Consider the following 21,840-nt stretch of genomic DNA (forward strand, 5'->3'; position numbering starts at 1 on the left):
ATTTCAAACCTGGCACATGGTTTCCTCATGATAGGTTACAGATCAAGTTCGAACTTCACGACATTTCGATCATTTTTGAGAAAGTTATGGCACTTTGAACTTTGGGAATTCTGATAATTCTGATGATCCTTAACTCAGTGCCATTTTAAGTTTTAATTTCCTTTAAAAACCAATTTCTCTGCAATAGTAGGACCGATGAGATCAAATTTTCACCGTAGGGGGGACTCATTCTGTAGAATATTTTAATGGTAATTATGACGTCACAGGTCACGTGGTTCGGCCGCCATATTGTTTTTCATGGAAACACGAAAACCACCTTTTTCTCTGCAACAGATCTCTGCTGAACAGATCAAGGCCAAACTTTGCAGGCAGAATTGCATACCCATGATGAACAAAAAAGTCAACGAGCATGACGCCATGTGTCACATGGTTTCAGAGTTATGACGTTTTTAAGCATGAACCTTTAAAACCGAGCTCCTCCCTCATTTTTGATCCGATCGAGGGGAAACTTCACAGATCTGTTCAGCATGTCAGTCTATTAAAATGCCCTTTTGGAATTTGCGATAGGGCACGTGGTTTGGCAGATATCGTTAGTTAAACGAATTTTTTTTTTTTTTAATGGATATCTCTTGTTTATTCCAGAGTTCTCCTCAAGCCGCACCGCGCGCCCTCAGCCTCGTCTGCGAACATCAAAAGCGCGACACAGTGCACGCTTTCGGGAGGGCCGGAGCCAAGCCGAGCAACATATATATACACATCGATCATAGATCGTGAACCGGAAAATATAATAAATTACTGATATTTAGCGACTCGAAAGGTTCTTTATCAACAACCTATTTTCTCGTGCTTCTGCTGACCTGTCTGCAAGGTGTATAAATCGAAGTCCCGAGTGCGAATCACAGGTGAGCCCGTCCTGAGGTAATTAGCGATTGGGAACGATTCAGAACCTGTGGGTAAATAACCTTTGGTAATTTCCCCAACAGTTTTCCGGATGACAGACTGCCGGTAGGGGACATGTATTGCAGCGCAATACTCAGAATGCTTGTTTATTATTAATTCTGAAGCAATCGAGGCTGTGCGAGGGAGAGGGGAGACAGGGGAGGGTGAGGGGATTGTCGGCGTGGGAGTGGGGGTCAGGCGGGGGGGCGTTGGGGGGGGGGAGGGAATGGATGAGAGACAGGTGGAGTGGGGAAGAGAGAGAGTTGGGGAGGGAAGAGAGAAGGGAAGGGGATCCAATGCTAACTTTTCCTGTCACTTGGGATGAGTACTCTTTGTAGTTATGTAATATTCTGTAATTTTTCAGGGGCCTATAATCCTGCTGGTCCATCAGCGAGCATTTACTAATGGGATATTAAAATTCCCATGGTTTCTTTTTAAAAAGAATAGGCCACTTTGGGCATCCTTAACTACACTCAGAGAAGAGAATGGTACCTACCTACCACCAGTTTGTTCATGATCAATACAGCTTTTGTGGCATATCAACAATCATTATGGTTGATTGACAGACAATTAGATTGGCAACGACTTCATTACTAGATGTGTGAGACTGTAAGAGCCCATAACACTGATTTGGTGTTGAGCATCAGTCTTTGCAGCGGACATGTAGAACAATAGATTGAATTAACACAATGTTGATCAAAGTACACTAACTGCCATGGGAAGCAAGGAAAGCTGACAATACGGGGATTATCCCTTCAGTCGAGCAAAAGAGGGTTAAACCGTTGTCGGCCGGTGCAAAATATTGTTTTGCTCTGCCAAAGGGTTAACGACTGAAACGTCAACTTTTCCGCACCTACCACAATTTATTGTGATCGAGTAGGTCCTTTGTAGAATGTTTTGAACAACTCACGTAGTTAGTGATCAAGTATTCACAAATTAATTTATTCACCAATGGAATCTGCGTATTGCCAAGTACACACCCATAAGATCACACTGTGAGATATTTATTCTCACGAATGATCACAATACACAAGTGTGGCATTTGTAACTTCCTGTTCCTGAATTTTTCTTGCATTTATTCCAATAACCAGATCCTCATTCTGTACGGAGATTAAATCCATGGTGTGAAATCGATTTAGTTTCAACAAGAGAAGATATTACCCATCCTGACAAATGTCCTCTTTATTTGTCTGTTGCAATTTGATGGAATGAATTTACATATTCTGTGGGAGAAAATCTATTCATTTTTAAACCTGAAACTTTCTTCTTGAACTTTGTTGTATCAACTTGGCATTTATAAAAAAATGTTTTCTTCTGTTTGTTTCTTTCTTTCATGGTCATTTAAAGTTAGTATGTGGTCGTGGATGTCATGGTAAGATTGTCTGGAATTTCATTATGAGAGATTGCAAACAAAATATTTTATGTTTTTAGGGAAATGCAAGCTGGAGAGAAGCTCTCTTTGCACAGGAAGTTCTACAACGAGCGTTGGAACAAGTGTCGCGTGGTCACCTGCCTTGACTGGTCAATGCAGGTTGGTAGTATCTGTAACACTGGCAGTCATTATTACAAGTAGCTGGTGGTATAAACTTCTCTCTGATTTGCTGGCTCTGCCTGTTGTAACATTCCATATCGAGGCAATATTTGCCGTAAATTTGATTTCTATCAATTTATTTGTGAATGTATGTTGACCTTAAACTGCAATATCACAGAAGCCCACCACTCACCCCCCCCCCCCCTGACTTATTTTCATGGTAAAAACTAAGAGCGATAGACAGTTTGCTGCATGACACTGCTGATGTGCTCTGCAGTACCCAGAGCTACTCTTATCCGCTTATGGAAGCAATGAGGAGGCACCGCATGACCCAGATGGTGTGGCATTGGTGTGGAATATGAAATTCAAGAAGAGCACGCCGGAGTATACCTTCCACTGCCAGGTGCCGCATCATATTACTAACCCTGGGTATACATAAGGGCTTGTTGGTAATGCATCCTGAGGCTTAGTGTGTATGCTGGAATTTGAAATAACCATGGGACAGGATTTATGAGTGCCCTTGCTCAACCCCACGTTTCATAGTTTCTGCATTTAAAAAAACTTAGTAATGAAGTGATGCCACACACAACTTGAACGACTTAGCAAGGTTGTGGCATAATATTTTAATAGTTTCACAGAATTATCTAGTTACCCTCGCCAAAGGAGAGGGCATTGCATTCTGATCCGTTTGTTTGTCCGGACAGAACGTGATATACTTTTCTCTGCAACCGTTGATCTGATGGCGATGAAAGTTTCACCATAGTCTCTTCCTGTAGATTAATTATTTTTTAAAAATAATTATGACGTTATAGGTCACGTGGTACGAGCGTTATCTTGGAAAATACAAAAAACTTTGCACCTCTATATCTCTAAAACCGCTCCATGGAAAAACATTAAACATGGCTCATTGCCAAGTACTTGCGATGGTGAACAACATATATTCATGATGTGATGTAATTGGTGCCTTCATGATGATGCCATAATTACACAAGTAGAATGCTTGATCCAATCAGGTTGAAATTTATTGAGCGTGATTTACACAAACATTGTATGAATCACCTTTAGAGGCCATCTTTCCCCGCAGAGCAGGGGTTGGCCTTTTTCAGGCACCGTGGTCCCCTTTTTGAAGCAATGTTTTATGGCCGGATGCCCTTCCTGCCGCCTTTTATGGCCGGATGCCCTTCCTGCCGCCAACCCTGTTAGTCGCCTCTTGCGACACACAGGTAATTACCAGTGAACTGGTACTCAATTTGCCGACCTCGGAAGGTATGACAGGCTGAGTCAACCCCCCTGGCGTTAATTCAGCGATTGACCAGGATTCGAACCCAGGATCCCAGGTTCCCAGGATCCCAAGCCGGCACCCTAACCACTAAGCCAAACACCAGGCTCAAACATTGTATGTGAGAATTAAATTGTTGATGTCATCAGTCACCTGATTTGGCAGCCATAAAAAAAAAAAAAAAAAAAAAATGCATGATCCAAAAAATATGATTTGGCAGCCATATTGGATTGAAAATGAAAACCTTCAACAATGTTCTTTTCCAGAGCGGCTAACTAGATCGATGTGAAACTCCACACATGATCTACTGGCTTTGGGGAATAAATTTTGAAAACTATTAAGTCATAGGTCTCACGGTGTGGCAGCCATATTGGATTTTATGCAAAAACTGCATAAATGAAATTATTGTTCTTCTCTGAAAGCACTGAATGTATTGAAGTGAAATTCTAACCATATGTTCGACTACCCATGGGGATACAATGTTGAAAAAAAAAACGTCATCAGTCACATGGTTTGGCAGCCATATTGGATTTGAGGACAAAATTAAAAAAACTGCTTCTCTGAAAGCACTTACTGTATTGATGCGAAGTTTCACAAACATCATTTCACACCATTGCTACATATGGTGTGAAAATCATAGAACACGTGGTTTGGCAGCCATCTTGGATATAAAAACGAACCTTATCCAAAATAACATGAAACAAACACCACACAAAATACAACACACAAACATGTCCTGGCGAGGGGGTCTGAAATCTGTGATTGTTCTTTCTTGTCGTTTCTTGTTTTTTTCCTCGAAGGGAAACTACAAGAGGAAAAAAATCATAAGCAAAATAATAAAACATGAAGGCCAGCCGAGCAGAATTTTTTTATTGTGTTAATACCAGAGGTTGTTGGTTGCATACAAATACCATGCAGAGATGGAGGACACATTCAATAGTGATGTGTCAATGTGGCAACATTTATCAGCAACATTTTATCAACAACACCTCTCACACTCAAGTGGTCTGATCCAATAGTGGGGCGGCTTAGCCCAAATATTCAAAAGAATTGTGCATTTTGTGATACAAGCACCAAATTTGGCACAAATGTACATTAATATGTTGCGAACATTTTCAGATATTGGGCCACTTGAAATTCCGTAATTTGTTTTTTCAAATTTTTTCAAATTTCGTAATTTCAAATTTTTCGGGTGACACCGTCACAATTTCGGTCTTCGAGGCCGGCCGATAGGCAAAGTGTGACCGGAAGGGACGAGGTTCTCCTGACCACGTGGCCCTCGATCTGGGAAGCGAGAGGCGTTCCATTAGTGGACGCGCCCCTCACGCCCGACTTTTGGGCGGCCCCGACAGGCCGTTTGTTTTGACGTTCCGTGACAGGCCCCGCACCCCCACCTCCGGGCCGACCGGAAGCTTGTGCTGAGTACATCATACCTGAACAACTCAGTGAGGCAGAACACAGCAGTGCACACCAGGGTGACCCCTTCAGTGCATAAACCAATTAACCTGTCCACTGCAGGGCATATAGAAATGAAGTTATTTTCTGCATATAATAATAATATAAGTTCAGTTCTATATAACAATTTCTGTTATCACCACTACCACTACAACTACCACTACTACAAGCTTTGTCTGGAATTTTGTGGACTAACAGACAAACAGACATACAGACAAGCTGGGATCAAAACATTACCTCCTTCCACCATTGAGTGTAGAGGTAAACATCATGGAAATTATATCATGCCCTAGATTTAATTCATGCTTACCCGTGTATTTGCTTCACTGGTTCACAAGGTCTTTTGCATACATGTAATTCAGACTCTCGTCTTCATTGCTGACCACACAATGTTCGCAACATATTAATGTACATTTGTGCCAAATTTGGTGCTTGTATCACAAAATGCACAATTCTTTTGAATATTTGGGCTAAGCCGCCCCACTATATCGGCCGGCCTCGAAGACCGAAATCGTGACGGTGTCACCCGAAAAATTTGAAATTACGAAATTTGAAAAAATTTGAAAAAAAAAATTACGGAATTTCAAGTGGCCCAATATCTGAAAATGTTCGCAACATATTAATGTACATTTGTGCCAAATTTGGTGCTTGTATCACAAAATGCACAACAGGTTTGCTATGCTGCTACACTACAAGGGCAAATTGGCAATATGTATTTTGTTGTTTATTTTCAGCTCGAAATGATACTGACCAGATTACAAAACTGTTTGAGGTACCATGATGACTGTTGCACATCATCTCACCCGAAGTGATGACGCTTTTTCACACTAGATTGGCTAGGGCAAAATGTTTTACAAGGTCATGCCTGATTCCAGACATAATCAGGGCAGTCATTGTTGATTACATTCTGACGAAGCATGATAGAACAGGTGCACCCATTGAGCTTGTAGCTAGAGATCATTCAACCAGACATTGTGGCTTAATGGTTAAAGCGTCCACTCTGAATCAGGAAGGTCAGCGGTTCGAACCTCGGCCGAGTAATACCAAAAACTTAAAAAGTAAAACCGGCCGAGTACTTGCTGCTTCCTTGCCTGAGAATCAACATTTAAAAAGGATACAGCATGGACAAACACCATATGCTGGGAACTACAGTGCAGGATTTGATGAGCCAAATGGTCTCCTGCATTAAAGTTCCTTGTGAGTAAAGTTCCTTGTGAGGGAACTCGTATTAGTACCTCCACCACCAAAGATGGATGTAAGTTATGTTTTCACCCCTGTGTGTTTGTCTGTGAGCAGGATATCTCAAAAAGTTATGGATGGAATAGGATGAAACCTGGTGGGCAGGTTGGGTATGTGGCAAGGATGACTTGTTTAGATTTTGATGAAGTTCCGGTTCCGGATACTATAATGTTTAAGTGATTCTTCACAATTGAGAAATGGGGCAAAAACAATTTACAGCATGGTATCTCAAAAAGTTGTGGACGAGTTGTGACAAAACTTGGTGGGTGAGTTGAGTCGGTGACAAGAACAAGCCAATTCGATTTTGGTTAAGATCCGGCGTATCAATGGGATACATGGGTTGTCACTGTTTCAGTTTGCATTCTGGACATTCCGCGCACCATTTCACATGATCAATATCTGCCAGTGTTTATACAGGATATATCCCATGTCTTTTATACCACGTCTTTTGACATATCACTTTTTTTTAAACCCTTTACCCAAAATATACAAAACCGCGGCAACATTCCCTTTCGTTTATAATTTGATGTTGTAAACAATAAAGTATGTGATTTATTGAAGAACAATGCTCAAAGTCCAGCAAAGTCACATGTGAGAGGCATTGTATGGCAGTTTGTTAGTGAGAGTAACAAGGGTACTTGTGATAAACGTGGCTTGCAATACTCAGTTGATGATGTGCAATACAATTTACTGCTTAGTTTAAGCTGAAGAACTTACGAGTACTTAGTGTTATATTTGATGGACGAAATAATGCTATATTAATTGTGTTTTTTTTTTTGGTATACAAGATCGAGGCTCGTGTAAGAGCAAACATTAATGACAAAAAAACAAAACACGGACACATAAGACAAAATAAAGGGAGCGGGAGACAAGATGGGGATAGAGGGGGAGCACACAAGTACAACGCAGGGACATCGGGAGATCTGTGGGAGGGAGAGGGCTTGGGGGTAGGAGGCATGGGAAGGGGGGGGGGGGAGGAGGGGGATTGGCAGAAAACACATGGACACAGCTCGGACTTCCAGGAAAGAAGTCGGTATTTCAGAAAAGTGGATCTGGGGTGAATTAACGGGGTTAGAAAAGATCAAGGTTTTGGATGGGGGAGGATAAGAGGTGGTGGTGAACAGCTGTTTAAAAGACCTGGAGGGAGGAGTGGGATTGAAGAGAGTGAGGGAGTTTGTTCCAGGGGCGGGAGTAAAGAGGAATGAAGGAGTGAAGGTGAGCAGAGAGTCTTGATTTTGGCAATTTCACCAGAAGGGTAAAGAAACGTTATGATGTCCTCCTTTTAAAAGAAACTCCTTTGCAACAAGTTATGCAATGTCCATAAAGTACTACTACTGTGCTGGTAGCTTCTTGTCTGATGCGCGCACTGCTCGTATGTTTCTCACTTGCCTGCCTTTCAGTCCGCATTGATGTCTGCATGCTTTGCTCGATTTCATCCAAACCTCCTTGTCGGAGGTACGTACTCGGGTCAGATTGTTCTTTGGGACAACCGCAGTAACCGGACTACTCCTGTGCAGCGTACTCCACTCTCTGCCACGGCACACACGGTAGGTGTGGAACAGACGGTTAAAAGAAAAACAAATAATACTGTCTTTGCTACCATGGTATATATAATAGTGTGACTCCTTTCAATGTGCGTTCTCTTTTTTTTGGTGTGCAGCACCCTGTGTACTGTGTCAATATCTTGGGCACTCAGAATGCCCACAATCTCATCAGTGTCTCGACCGATGGACGCATGTGTTCGTGGAATTTAGACATGCTGTCTCAGCCGCAGGTATCCTGAGATCAAATTCTGCTTTGGATTGTTCTCTGATGACGTCAAATAACAATTTTATCATCTCACCGTTTTCATTCTACTGTTGGTTATGAATTGGAGTGGCAACATAATTTAGCAATATTCCAAGCACGACATCATCTCATCATATGTGAATGATCTTGTTTCTTAGGGAGAGATTTTTGTAGGCGAGCTATCCCCGGCACCATGGCCATTGGCCAAATTCAAAATTCCTGCGTTTACCTTGTAGGCAAACGTCATGCCTGGCCTGCCAGTTCGTTAAAGACTTGAGCCAAGCTTACCGCTGGCAAAATCCACAATAATGTGGGAATATTTGTGGTCAATAGAGAAGAAGAAGGTGAAGGAGAGATCATGCGGACATGGGATGTGCAGAAATACTCGATCCATTAAAGCACCGATGCAATATCGTTAGTTGTCAACGAATCCAGTAGTACGTGGTACGCCGCCATCTCACATCATCTCCATCCCTGTTCATGACATACCCACATTAACCCAACCCTCTTTCTTGCAGGTTAGTGTTTCCTTCCCTCCTTTCGCTCCTCTTTTCCTATTCATTCATTTCCTTGCTTGTTACATCCAACGGTTGCCCTGCTGTTCCATTGTCAGTACGTTATCTCACTCTTTGAAGAGCTGAGATTTTGTATCCCATTCCACACAGCTCGAGAGCTAAAAGAAGAAGAAACATCTTTGTTGATCCACAGCGATGATTGTTAATTGTGAATTAACTTTCTCAAAATGTTTTATTTTGCACACCCTCATCCATTCATGGTATCCAATACTTGTATCATTACTGAAGTTTGGTTTTGCATGTGATACACAATGTCTCTATGGAATAAGAACCACCTTTGGAGGCCATTTTCTCCTGCAGTGCAGGGGTTGGCCTTTTTGGGCACCGTGGTCCCCTTTTTGAAGCAATGTTTTCCAGCCGGATGCCCTTCCTGCCGCCAACCCTGTTAGTCGCCTCTTGCGACACACAGGGATTTATCAGTGAACTGGTACTCAATTTGTCGACCTCGGAAGGATGACAGGCTGAGTCAACCCCCTGGTGTTAATTCAGCGATCGACCGGGATTCGAACCCAGGATCCTAGGATTACTAGGATCCGAAGCCAGCACCCTATTCGCTAAGCCAACACCAGGCTTCAGTGTCTCTATGGAATACAACAGTAAATTGATTTGGCTACTTAATCACAGTGGTAATTTCCTTCTTTAATGGCCACAATAATTCCCACTTTCTCGTGGAGTCAGCCAGGGCAAGTTTTTCGCTCAAGTGTTTCGTGAACTGGTTGCGTCAGGCCCAAGCCTGCCGTTCGACTAGTTATAGTTATGAGGAGTAATTTGTAATTTGATCAGTGTGCCAGTGATAACCTAGCTACTCTTCATGAAGGACATCTTGGGGAATTTAATGTCCACTAACTAATGCTGGCAGATGGGACGCCCAGTTTAACATCCATCAATGTTCAAACACCCTTTTATTTATTTATTTTTCTATTTTTATCAGGATCTAAGGCTCACATAGGAGCTCGCACATTGTCACACACACACACACACACACACACACACACACACACACACACACACGGACTAATCGACGAATACACGAGACTCAACACAGCACTGTTAGACGAGACAAACATGGCCACTGAATGAATGAATGAATGATCGTTTTAAGGCCATTTTTCCCCGCTAGAGCAGGGGTTAGCCTTGCGGGCCCCATGACAATCATGGTTCCCTGTTTGCGGCAATGTTTTTATGGCCGGATGCCCTTCCTGACGCCAACCCTTGGTTCGCTTCTTACGATGCGCAGGGATACGGTGCACCTATTCTAAGCCGGGGTACACACCGGGATCATTCATCCCAGCAGGTACTCAATTTGCCGACCTCGGAAGGATGACAGGCTGAGTAAACCCCCCTGGTGTTAATTCAGCGATCGACCAGGATTCGAACCCAGGATCCTAGGATCCCAAGCCAGCACCCTAACCGCTAAGCCAACACCAGGCCACTGAGCTCAGGAAAAGTGCCGTCACTTCCTGGGGCACTCTGGGTACGCCACAACAATGACGCCGCCTTTCTCACCGCACTCAGCAGGGCATTTCTTGAGGAAAAATTTCCTTCTCCCCAGGGATGCCAATCTATGGCGATTTTCCATGCTCTTATCCTTTTAAAATGCTGGGGCTAACAGGATGGCCTAACTCTCGCCTCTAAGATATCTAGCCTGGGTTTGAATCCTGATCCAGCTATTAACTGCCATCAAAAAGGTATGGTGTCTCACGGGCAGGGTGATTCATCAATGTGTGTGCTGTCCCTCAGATGGACGTTAAATGGGCGTCCTGTCTGCCAGCATTCGTTGGTGGACGTTAAAGATCCCACGGTGACCTTCGCGAAGAGTAGGCGAGCTATCGCTGGCACCAAGGCCAAATTGCAAATTCCTGCCCTAACCAGCAGAGGGCATTGCATTAGCGGTACAGCCGCGACCTCAATCAATGATGCTACCCCACAGCTGTGTGCTGCATACGAACGAAGAAGAAGATTTTACATGCTCTTATCCTTTTAAATGCTGATAAAATAACATCAAAACCATTGTGCATCACTGGTGTATATGTCATTCCTACATTTTTAATTGTTGCATCAGCTACAACCGTAGACTTTACCCAATAGATCATATTTAATCGTTAATCCTCAAGTAATTACATGTTTTTATTTTGAAACTTTTTGAATGGATCTAGACTAGCCTGAAATATCTGCCAATTTTGGAATGTTTGTGCATTTTCACAGGACAGCCTCGAGCTGTCGCACAAGCAGTCGAAAGCGGTTGCTGTCACGGGCATGTCCTTTCCTCTCGGCGATGTCAATAACTTTGTGGTCGGCAGTGAAGAGGGAATGGTGTACGGTGCATGTCGCCATGGCAGGTAAAAGTACTTCAATTGTTTCTGGATTGGGGGTGAGATGGGGGGAGGGGTGGCAGCAAGGCAATAACCTGAAATAGATAACCTTATTAAAACGAACTTGGAATTCACAAACAAAATAATGCTAAATTTTACAAACAACTTTGAATGTCACAGTTAGTAGTAGTTTCCCATCATGAGTTTGAAAACTGAGGTAGGAATTCATTTTGAAATAATATCATGACTTTCAAAATCTCGTAATCTGCCCCAGATTGCTCGGCGTGCATCTGCAGAAACCCCAAGTAACAAAGTAAATTGGGGTGGCCTGGACATCTTTCAGGCCTCCCAGATAAGGATTGCAGAATGAAATGACTAAAAAAGCTTTTAAAGAAGCCGAAAGTACTTGAAAGCATACCTGCGACAACAAAACTGTTAGAGAACTTCCTGATCAACTCGTCCAAAAAGTTAATAAGTAGCAGTCCGTACTGCAAAAAACTCCCAATGATGTGTGCCTTTGAAAGGCCTGAATATGCGAAGATGTGTTCCAACTAAATCTTCGTGCTTCTGAACACCATTTTGAAGGTCATATCCTGGACTTGTCGATGCACAGGATAAGTTTAAAATGAAGATATTTACTATTAATCATGTTTGGGAGGGGGGGCTGGAGTGGGAGTAGTTTGGGCTATGAGTGTCATTGTTTTTTTATTATTTTTTTTGATCATTAAAAAATCAGCGTGCTTCATCAAAAAATCATTTTAAAAAACAACAAGTAATCTTTTTTTTTGTTTTGTTCCGGGGCGACAGAAATTATACTAGATTTTTGCCTCTATTGGTGAAAGTAGAAGCATCCTTGTGTGTGTGTGTGTGTGTGTGTGTGTGTGTGTGTGTTATAACCATGGCCCCCGCAAGATAATTGTATTAACAGGAATTGTACGAACCTGACGCTTCTCTTCCACTGATATTTCTCGTATTCCCATATTTCCGTGAGTCCAATTTGCATTCAGGAACACAATTATGGTTAACCACCTTGAAATAGCTACTCTTTCATCTAAACACTGAAAATTATGTTTAAAAAACGACTTTAATCATTGATTTCACGCACGTAATGGCAGGTTAAAAGTGCCAGGCGAGGGAAACCGATTCAATATAAACACACACACACACACACACACACACACACACACACACACACTGCACATGCGCAAAAGGCCTCATTTAGCATTCGTACGTCATTAAAAAAAAAAGTTGTGTATAGACTATCAAATGCTCATTACATCTTTTTTCAGTTGCCAATTGCCACGCATATCAAATCTGTTGTGATACATTCCTTGCAACTGTGTTTCCACCTAAAGTAAACTATTTTTGTGAGGTGTCTTCTTTAATATGGGAAAGCGTGTCTTTGTTTCATTCTTAGAATAATTCCATTCTTTCAATTTTACCATGATTCAAAAATATCCTTGAGCGCATTTTTCCATCCTGGTTTTGGTGACATGATTATACTTCACTATAGTAAACAGAAGTTACGACTTTGTAAGCAGAAGTTTGTAACAAGTGGATAAATCATTATTGAGGTCCATCCATTATTTTTCTGCAATGACTTCTAATTCACATACAGGTGCACCAAATCCACTTTTGGCAATGCTGTAGATGTTGACAAAAGATTGCTTTGCTGATCCATGGGGAGGAAGAAATTTCCTCTTTTTTACTTTAAAATTTTTTCAATGGAATTTCGCCCACCACAAAACCAAATGCGACTCAAGTTGGGGGCTACACAAAGGAAAGTTTAGATATTTAACAAAAGAAGAAATTTACTTACATTCCTCTTGAATCGAGGTAGGTTAGGATTGAGGGCAAAGTAGAATGCAGGTAAACTGTTCCAGAGTGATGCAGTGTGGGGGGAAAACAACTAGAAGAGTACCTCATAGTCTTACTCCGGGACAGATACAGTGTATGGATGTGAAGTAACTGCCAAACGTGTAGTGCGACTAAAAGTACGCTCAAGTGGAACAATCTGTCTCCTTACATTTATCCTTAAATTGTCCTGCTGAGAGTGGAGAGAAAACCAACATCATAAAGATGGTGTCGCAGGTACCCAGTATGTCCCAGGAAGTTAGGTCACTTCCCCCAAGCTCAGCGGATGTGTTTGTCTAAATTCAAGTCCAGTGTTGTCTCATCTATTTGTCTGCATGCATGCGTGTGATTTGTGCTGTAGCTCCAATGATATTTAGACCCTGTAAAATAATAAAGAAAAAAGGTTTAGTGCATTTAAAAAGCATTTGTTCTGCTAAATAGTTTCCTTTACCATGCTTTACAGTAAGGCTGGCATCGGTGAGGTTTATGATGGTCATCAGGGACCGGTGACAGGAATTCACTGCCATGCTGCTGCTGGGCCAATTGACTTCTCACACCTCTTCCTGACATCATCCTTTGACTGGACAGTAAAGCTGTGGAGCACCAGGGTGAGTGCCGTTTGTTTACTATCGTGGTAATGTGGCGGTGTGGGCCATCTTTCCTTTGGTTGGATCCCAGAAATAAGTGTATGAGGACAGTTATGCAAAAGGTAGGGATGGTGTAATCTGATTGGGGGTAGGGACAGGGAGGGGTGGTTTACTCAATGCATAATTAAGAAATTCTTAATTAATTAATTCATTCTTTGAAAAGAATTCTTTAATTAAGATTAATACTTTCTCAATAAATAAAATACAGTCACGTGAAAAAGTAAGTACAGCCCATGTAAAGTTTTGACTTTTTCAACATATTTCAACATACAGCTATTTTATCTTCATTTCAACAATATTGACAGATAAAGGTGATATAATATAACAAATATCATGTAACATTTACATTTTGTAGTCCATTGTATAATTTAAATAAATATAAATGCAAATTTCGCATGTGGAAAAAGTAAGTACACCCTTAGCTCTAATAGGTGGTATTGCCCCCTTTGGCAGAAACAACCTCAAGTGGGCGTTTCTTATAACTGTCTACCAGTCTCTGACATCGACTGGGGGAAATTTTTGCCCACTCCTCCATGCAGAATTCTTTCAGCTGTGCGATGTTTGAGGGGTTTCTTGCATGCACAGCTCGTTTCAAATCCCCCCCACAACATCTAGATGGGATTTAGATCCGGGCTTTGACTTGGCCATTCCAGAACCCTCCATTTCTTTCTTTTCAGCCGTTCCTTGGTGGATTTACTGGTATATTTAGGGTCGTTGTCATGTTGCAAGGTCCACCTTCGGTTGAGCTTCAACTTTCCGACAGATGGCCTCACATTATCCTCAAGCACCCTCTGGTACAATGAAGAATTCATAGTGGATTATATGATGGTGAGCTGCCCAGGCCCTGATGCAGCAAAGCTGCACCAAACCATAATATTTCCACCACCATGCTTTACAGTTGATATCAGGTTCTTGTGGTCAAATGCTGTCTTTGGTTTTCGCCAAACATGTCTTCTGGTACTGTGGCCAAATAGCTCTACCTTTGACTCATCTGTCCAGAGCACATTGTTCCAGAAGTGCTGGTCTTTGCCTATTAGTTCATTGGCAAACTTAAGTATTGCTCTGATGTTCTTTCTGAACAGCAAAGGTTTCCTTCTGGCACACCTCCCATGTAGATCAAATTTGTGCAGCCTCTTTCTAATGGTAGACTCGTGCACTTTGACATCAACAGTGGCAAGAGCTACCTGTAGGTCCCGTGATGACATTCTGGGGTTCTTCGAGACTTCTTTCAGCATCTGGTGGTCTGCTCTCGGGCTGAACTTGCTGGGGCGGCCGGGCCTGAACAAGTTGGCAGTTGTTTGGAATCTTCTCCACTTGTAGATCATCTCCCGGACAGTCGAATGATTGATTTCAAATTGTTTGGAGATCTTTTTAAATCTCTTCCTAGACTCGTAGGCATCTATAACCTTCTTTCTGAAGGCCTCAGAGAGCTCTTTTGATCTATGCATGGTGACGCCGCACACTTCAACAACAAAGAGCAAACCAAACTAAATGTCTGAGGTTTAAATAAGACAGGTTCCTCCAAGATCCTCTCTGACGATGTTCTAATCATTTGCACCTGAGTTGGTGCACCTGATTCTAATTTTAGGTACTTGAAGTAGTGATAAATGTCGGGGTGTACTTACTCTTTCCACATGCGAAATTTCCATTCAAGTTTATTTAAATTATACAATGGACTACAAAATGTAAATGTTTCATGATATTTGTGATATTATATCACCTTTATCTATCAATATTGTTGAAATGAAGATCAAATAGCTGTATGTTGAAATATGTTGAAAATGTCAAAACTTTACATGGGGTGTACTTACTTTTTCACGTGACTGTATATGTCTCTAACACCTGTGGTGACATCCTTTTTATGTTTTTCACCAGTTACTCACACAAACTTTTTTTAAAATCTGAGGGCCATGACAAAAACAGGCCTTCCGCACCACTGGAATTTCAAGAAAAAACAAAAACTCAATAGCCGGAGACGATCACTATCCCACTGCCAGAAAGTTGGTTGGGCTCTATTTTATACACATTTATATCTGACCTTGCTTCTTCCATCTTTCAGCTCAGGAGACATGCATTCCTCTAGAAACCCACACCTGCTCACCCTCACAGATTTGAGGCTGGTTGCCCACCTGCATTCATTTCTCCCCTTACTTCCCCGATTCTGGAAATGCTGTGGATTGTCTCAGTCTCCTCACTTGAGCATTTTTAATGTTCTGCACATCATTACTTCATGTGCTCACCCATGCACATTCACAATTTCCTCTGCACATCATTTTTGGATTACCTATCCTTTCCTCCTTGTGTATGTTCCCTCTCGCCCCCGCCATCCATCCTCTATCCCCCAATACCCTACGGTATAATTTGTAAACCTGCTGCCCTTTGTTGTTTTCCTCCTCCATGAACCAGGACCATTGTATAATAAAAGTTGGGTGAATGAGAAATCTAGTACACATTTTTCTGATTTCTTTGTTTTAGCATGTGTGAAACCAAGCTGTAATAATTTTCATCAGGTTTTTCAGGTGATGTAATTTTCTTCAATACACTCCTCTTACCAGAGGGGTTAAGGGTTGAGTATAAGTAATCTTACTCTAATTCACCAAATGTCCGTCTGTCCGTTCGAAGGTACCGCAAAAACGGCTCAACCGATCGCAACGATATTTTGGGAGGGTATTCCTGGGACCCCTGGGAGTAAAGTAGGCTATATTGTTTTTCCAATTTTCTCAAGTTTTCCAATTTTACAGTTTTTCCAAACACGATGGAATAATATTTACCGATATGAACAGTGATGTGGCTTTTATTGAAATTCTACAAATACTGTTTAGATTTTGATGACAATTATGAACCTGCCGCGAATGCGGAAGTGGACAGATGAAGGCAATGCGCGGGTTTGATAATATCCAAATACAACCGTCATTCAATCGTAATGTTTAATCGTTAATCGTTAATTGTGTTAATCGTTTTGTTAAAGTATCAATTGATGATTGGAATTGAGTGAATACAATTACGATTTTGAATTCTTAATTGTATTCACCCAACCGTGAATTCACATCACATCAGGATCTTCACATCAGGATTTAAATATTTGTTTATGTCACGAATGTTGTTGAAAGTTTATTTTTTATATTAATGTTATTTAATTTGTGATTAGAGTTATGCTGTTTGGAATGAAAAAAGAGATATCAAGTTCAAGTGAATGACGAAATGCCGTGACGGTTTCTACTTTCTAAATGTGAATTCGCGGATCGCCATATGCAGATTCGCCATTGACTGGGTATGGAACAAATGTACCCGTTTGTTGGCCAACGGGTACGTTTTTCATGGAAGTCCTTCACGAACTTGCTGTCCATGTCTGACGTGCGACTGAAGGTGCTACAGGAATGTGGAATTTATTGGTTTCATGCTTTAGCATTCGCCGTTTCTGCATTGTCTGTTTGCTTCTGGCCTCCTACCCGTGCATAGCACGGGTACCTCACTAGTTTTTTTTAATTAGAAGTCAGCTAAACAATTCCTCATTAAATGTAAAGGGAAATAGTTTCCCATCAGCCATGATGCTATGCTATGAAATGTTCGTGATTTGGTCGGATAGTATATATAAAAACAACACGGCGCTTATTACGCATTAATAATTTATTATTCATTTATTTATTTTACAGAATAACAGACCTTTGTATTCGTTTGAGGACAACTCTGATTACGTGTACGACGCCATGTGGTCTCCAGCTCATCCAGCCCTTTTTGCCACAGTGGACGGAATGGGCCGGCTGGACTTGTGGAACCTCAATTCTGACACAGAGGTAAGATTGGCATAATGAACGTGTATGGAATGTGCAAACATAATAAAATGCCAAAAACTATCTCTGGTGGAACCAAGTATAATTTTTTATTGCACTTCTTACAAAAGAGGAAGTAAAACTTTAAAAGTCAATTTGACTCAAATTTCACATGTCAAATTCATGTGAATTGAATTTGTGAATTCAAATTGTGATTTCAAATTCATTTTTTCAAATTCATTCAAATTCATTCAAATTTCACAAGTTTTGTGAATTTCACATTCACAAAACATCCCTGGTGTTGGGCTAGCGGCTAGGGTGCCGGCTTAGGATCCAAGGATCCTGGGTTCGAATCCCAGTCGATCGCTGAATTAACGCCAGGGGGGTTGACTCAGCCTGTCATCCTTCCGAGGTCGGCTAATTGAGTACCAGTTCACTGGTAATTCCCTGTTTGTCGTTAAAGGCGGCAAAAAGGGTTGGCGTCAGGAAGGGCATCCGGCCGTAAAACATTGCTTCAAAAAGGGGACCGAAAAACAACAACAACCACGGTTCCCGAAAAAGGCCAACCCCCGCTTTGCGGGGAAAAATGGCCTCTAAAGGTGGTTTTTTTAAATTTTATAAAATGTACATTATTGCAAATACTACTCCAGCAAAGCTTTTCTTTGCATTCACATTTCCATAATGTCCACAAAACAAGCACCAAAAGGCTTGTTTTGTAAATTTACGTTTTAAACACTCATAAAAGAAGTGTCATTGCTGTGATGTAGCATAAACAGCCATCCCCAGCCTTTTTGGTAATAGTGAACTAGGTCTCTTATTCGTCCTCAGCTGGCATAATAAGAATAATCTGAATGTTAAAGTCGCCGGATTTCTCTGTCCATCTGTCCATCTGTTACGGTCTTTTTGCTGGGATGTCAATACGGAATTATGTCTGGGACATCATTATGGCGTTATGTCTAACGATAGGCTAGGCCTCTATGGATGTGCACATCATCCCAGTGTACAGCACTCAACTATCCCATCGCTTCGCTAATGGCAGTTGAACATCATAACCTACATATCTGACGTCTGTAGGCGACGGGATGAATGCCAGAAGCTAGGCGTCAGAGATGACGGATTTAGTGAGATCGTGGTGTCGTAAGATGGCGTTATGTCTGGCAGGTCATTACGGCGTTGCGTGTAGCACTCAGCTAGGCCTTGATGGTGGTGTAATTTTTATGTATACAGAGCCAATGCTCGTGGAAGAGCTAGAACACAGAATGGAGCAGGATGCAACATAACAAAAGGAACAGCAGAAAGAGAAGGGGGAAATTCCAACAGCAGGGCCAAGGTAGAAAGTAAATGGAGACAGACAACAAGGATTCAAGGGTAAGGTTAATGGAGAGGAGAGATTCAGGGGGTGCATAAGATGGATACGGAAGCAAAATTTGATGTTAGGGGAAATGGCTGTTTAAGTGGTGCAGAACAGATCATGGTTTTGGATTGGGCTTGATCTGAGATGGTGCTGAACAGCTGTCTTGAAGACATGGAGGGTCAAATGAGATTGAAAAGAATGTGTGAGTTCATTCGACAGGCAGAGAAAAAGAGGAACAAATGAGTGGAGGTGAACAGACTGGCCAAACAAGTGGAACATGTCTTTCAATCCTGACAAATCTCACAATCTTACTATGTCTCTCCGAAAAGACCGCCTGGACAACCCTCCCATCTATTTTCTGAACAATCCTCTCCAAGAAGTTCTGTCAATCAAGCTTTTGGGTCTCACCATCTGCCATGATCATTCTTGGGAAAACCACATTTCCAAGCTGGCCTCCATAGCCAGTCGCCGACTGCACATCCTCCATCGTGCGAAGTCCTTCCTTGGCACACCTGAGCTCCTCACCACATACAAGGCTTTCATCCGCAGCTCAATGGAATACTGTTCTCACTTCTGGGCCGGTGCTCCTGCCTCACACCTAGCTCGGCTTCACGCTGTTGAAACCAAAGCTTTCAGAATCATTGGAATCTCCCGCGATGAAGCTGATTGTGAGGGCCTTTCACTCACTCACCACAGCAGGTAGGTGGTCTTTTTGTCTTCTGCCGACTCCAATCCGTCCTAGCTCTCCCAGCTCTATCTGTACTCTGTCCCCCAAATATTCCTACAGGTCGCACAAGATCTGCCTGCAACCCTCTTATGGTTAAACTGCCAAAATCAAGACTCTCTGCTCACCTTCACTCCTTCATTCCTCTTTTCTCCCACCTCTGGAACAAACTCCCTCACTCTCTTCAATCCCACTCCACCCTCCAGGTCTTTAAAACAGCTGTTCACCACCATCTCTTATCTTCCCCCATCCAAAACCTTGATCTTTTCTACCCCCGTTAATTCACCCCAGATCCACTTTTCTGAAATACCGACTTCTTTCCTGGAAGTCCGAGCTGTGTCCATGTGTTTTCTGCCAATCCCCCTCCTCCCCCCCCCCCCTTCCCATGCCTCCTACCCCCAAGCCCTCTCCCTCCCACCCACAGATCTCCCGATGTCCCTGTTATCTGCTGTTGTACTTGTATGCTTCCTTCTCTCTCCCCATCTTGTCTCCCGCTCCCTTAATTGTATGTTTTGTGTGTCTGTTTTTTTGGTTTTTTTGTTATTAATGTGAGTTCTTACACGAGCCTCGATCTTGTATACAAAAAAAAAACAAAAAAAAAACAGTGATTCTAGATTTTGGGAGTTTCACTCGAAAGGGGATGCTGGTGGACCGCAGGCACACTGGAGATAACTGGTGAGTGGGGGTTAGGGGAGAAAGCATGGAGAGGGCAGAGGGTGCAATAACAGAAAGGATGCTGGAGAAGACAAAGAGATCATCGACCTGTGCATGATGGCAAAGTGATCGGCCAGTAGACAGCTTCATTGTGGGAGATACAAATGACCTTGAAGGGCTTGGTTTTCCACTGCGACAAGGTATGGTGACACCACATTGACATTGGTTTCCACGGCACAAAAGTGTGAGGCAGGGGCGCCAACTCAGAGGGGAGAACAGTACTCCATCAAGCTTGGATGAAAGTCTTGTGGATGGATAATAGTTCAAGTGTACCAAGGAAGGACTTTGCATGATAGAGGCTGCCCAGCCATTGACTGGCTTTCGAGGCCAGTTTTGAAATGTTATTTGCCCAAGAAAGTTCATGGCTGATAGTGTGACCCAAGAGTGAATGAACTTATTCGAGAGGGTTGTTAATAAAGTAGATGGGAGGGTTTGTAGGGAGGGTTTGTAGAGAGAGAGAGAGAGAGAGAGAGAGAGAGGGAGAGGGAGACGGAGACGGAGATTGTGTTAGACTTCTCAGGATGGGTATGATAACTGAAGATGAGAGGGGATTAATCTGTGCATAGGGGAGACTATGTTTCTGTGGAAGATTTCCAGAGCTGGGTTAATATCAGGGATGATAGATAGAGGAGACCAGTACTGAAGTGTGATGGCCACCTGTAGTCCCTGCCAGTTTGTCTGAGTGAACCAGAAGACTAGCTGGTACTGAGGCTGTTCTCTGAGAATGGCCAGAGAGATGTTGACCTTCACAAGCATATTGTTACGTTTATGGGGGGTAAGCAATGAAATACCTTAGTTCATGTAGGATTGTGCATGGTAGTGTGCTCCGACTGTCGTGAAGAAGAAGAAACCTGTAACTTAAGTCAACTCCATGTGTCCGGTAAGAGTGTCTAATTGTCACAATTAGAGGGGTGGAGCTATGTTAATTAGGTAGGGTATAAGGGTAATTCCCTGTTTGTAAATTACCTCTGTGGTTTTTCCTTTGTTCCTTATGACATATGCAACACCAGCCATGCACTCCGTACATATACTAAATGAACCCTAAATAAAGCCAGCGGATGCGGACATTCGAACACTACCACTGATGGCACCAGCTGAGTCATCACAAGGGCCGTGAGGCCCCGCCCCGATCGGAGATGATTGGTCGTAGCCGTGGAGCGATGTGGTGGGACTCTTTGATTGGAGCGTGCGCGGACGTCATCAGAGAATGTTCGAGCACCAAGAGTAAAAAGGACATGGCCTGGCATTTTCCCTCTCTTGGTTTTCGACGTTCGTGGCAGGCCGTTGCAGTTCATGCATTTTCATGGTCCCTGGCTATCATCCTGTCATGGCCACAGATATTCTCTTGGCGTTGGGTTTTACTGCAGATGGTCGCGGCTCGTGCGCTCTGACTCTCTTGGTTCGTGGTTGGCAACACAGGCAGGCACAGTTCGTGCATGCCCGGCAGACGCATCCTTCCCTTGTCTCACCTCGGTGCGGAGAGGAATGTCGGGGCTCAGTGCGGCCGAGCAGGAAGGAGCGCGGGCCTGCTTGCTTCACTTTAGGCGGCTGGAGGGTGAACGGATTTCGTGCCAAGGCGTGTGTTTTCCCGCGTAGGGACGGGACGTGGGATTTTTGAAGGTCACGGACGCCATGCGGAGTGAAGGCAAATGCACCACA

General features: G+C 42.8%; 1 protein-coding gene across 2 annotated transcripts in view; it reads left to right on the top strand.

Moving 5' to 3' along the window:
* LOC137430897 (cytoplasmic dynein 1 intermediate chain 1-like) overlaps nt 1–21,840 on the top strand; it is a 147,974-nt gene that overhangs the window by 74,215 nt on the left and 51,919 nt on the right. For both annotated transcript variants that reach the window (XM_078782432.1, XM_078782433.1), the window contains exons 9-15: nt 2,371–2,470; nt 2,748–2,873; nt 7,844–7,990; nt 8,104–8,217; nt 11,012–11,145; nt 13,436–13,580; nt 17,273–17,413. In XM_078782432.1, coding sequence (XP_078638558.1) covers nt 2,371–2,470; nt 2,748–2,873; nt 7,844–7,990; nt 8,104–8,217; nt 11,012–11,145; nt 13,436–13,580; nt 17,273–17,413 — 907 coding nt within the window. The remainder of the gene's footprint in view (nt 1–2,370; nt 2,471–2,747; nt 2,874–7,843; nt 7,991–8,103; nt 8,218–11,011; nt 11,146–13,435; nt 13,581–17,272; nt 17,414–21,840) is intronic.

The sequence above is a fragment of the Myxine glutinosa genome, chromosome 7 (assembly GCF_964187855.1).
Source record: "Myxine glutinosa chromosome 7, kmMyxGlut1.1, whole genome shotgun sequence".
Classification (NCBI taxonomy): Eukaryota; Metazoa; Chordata; class Myxini; order Myxiniformes; family Myxinidae; genus Myxine; species Myxine glutinosa.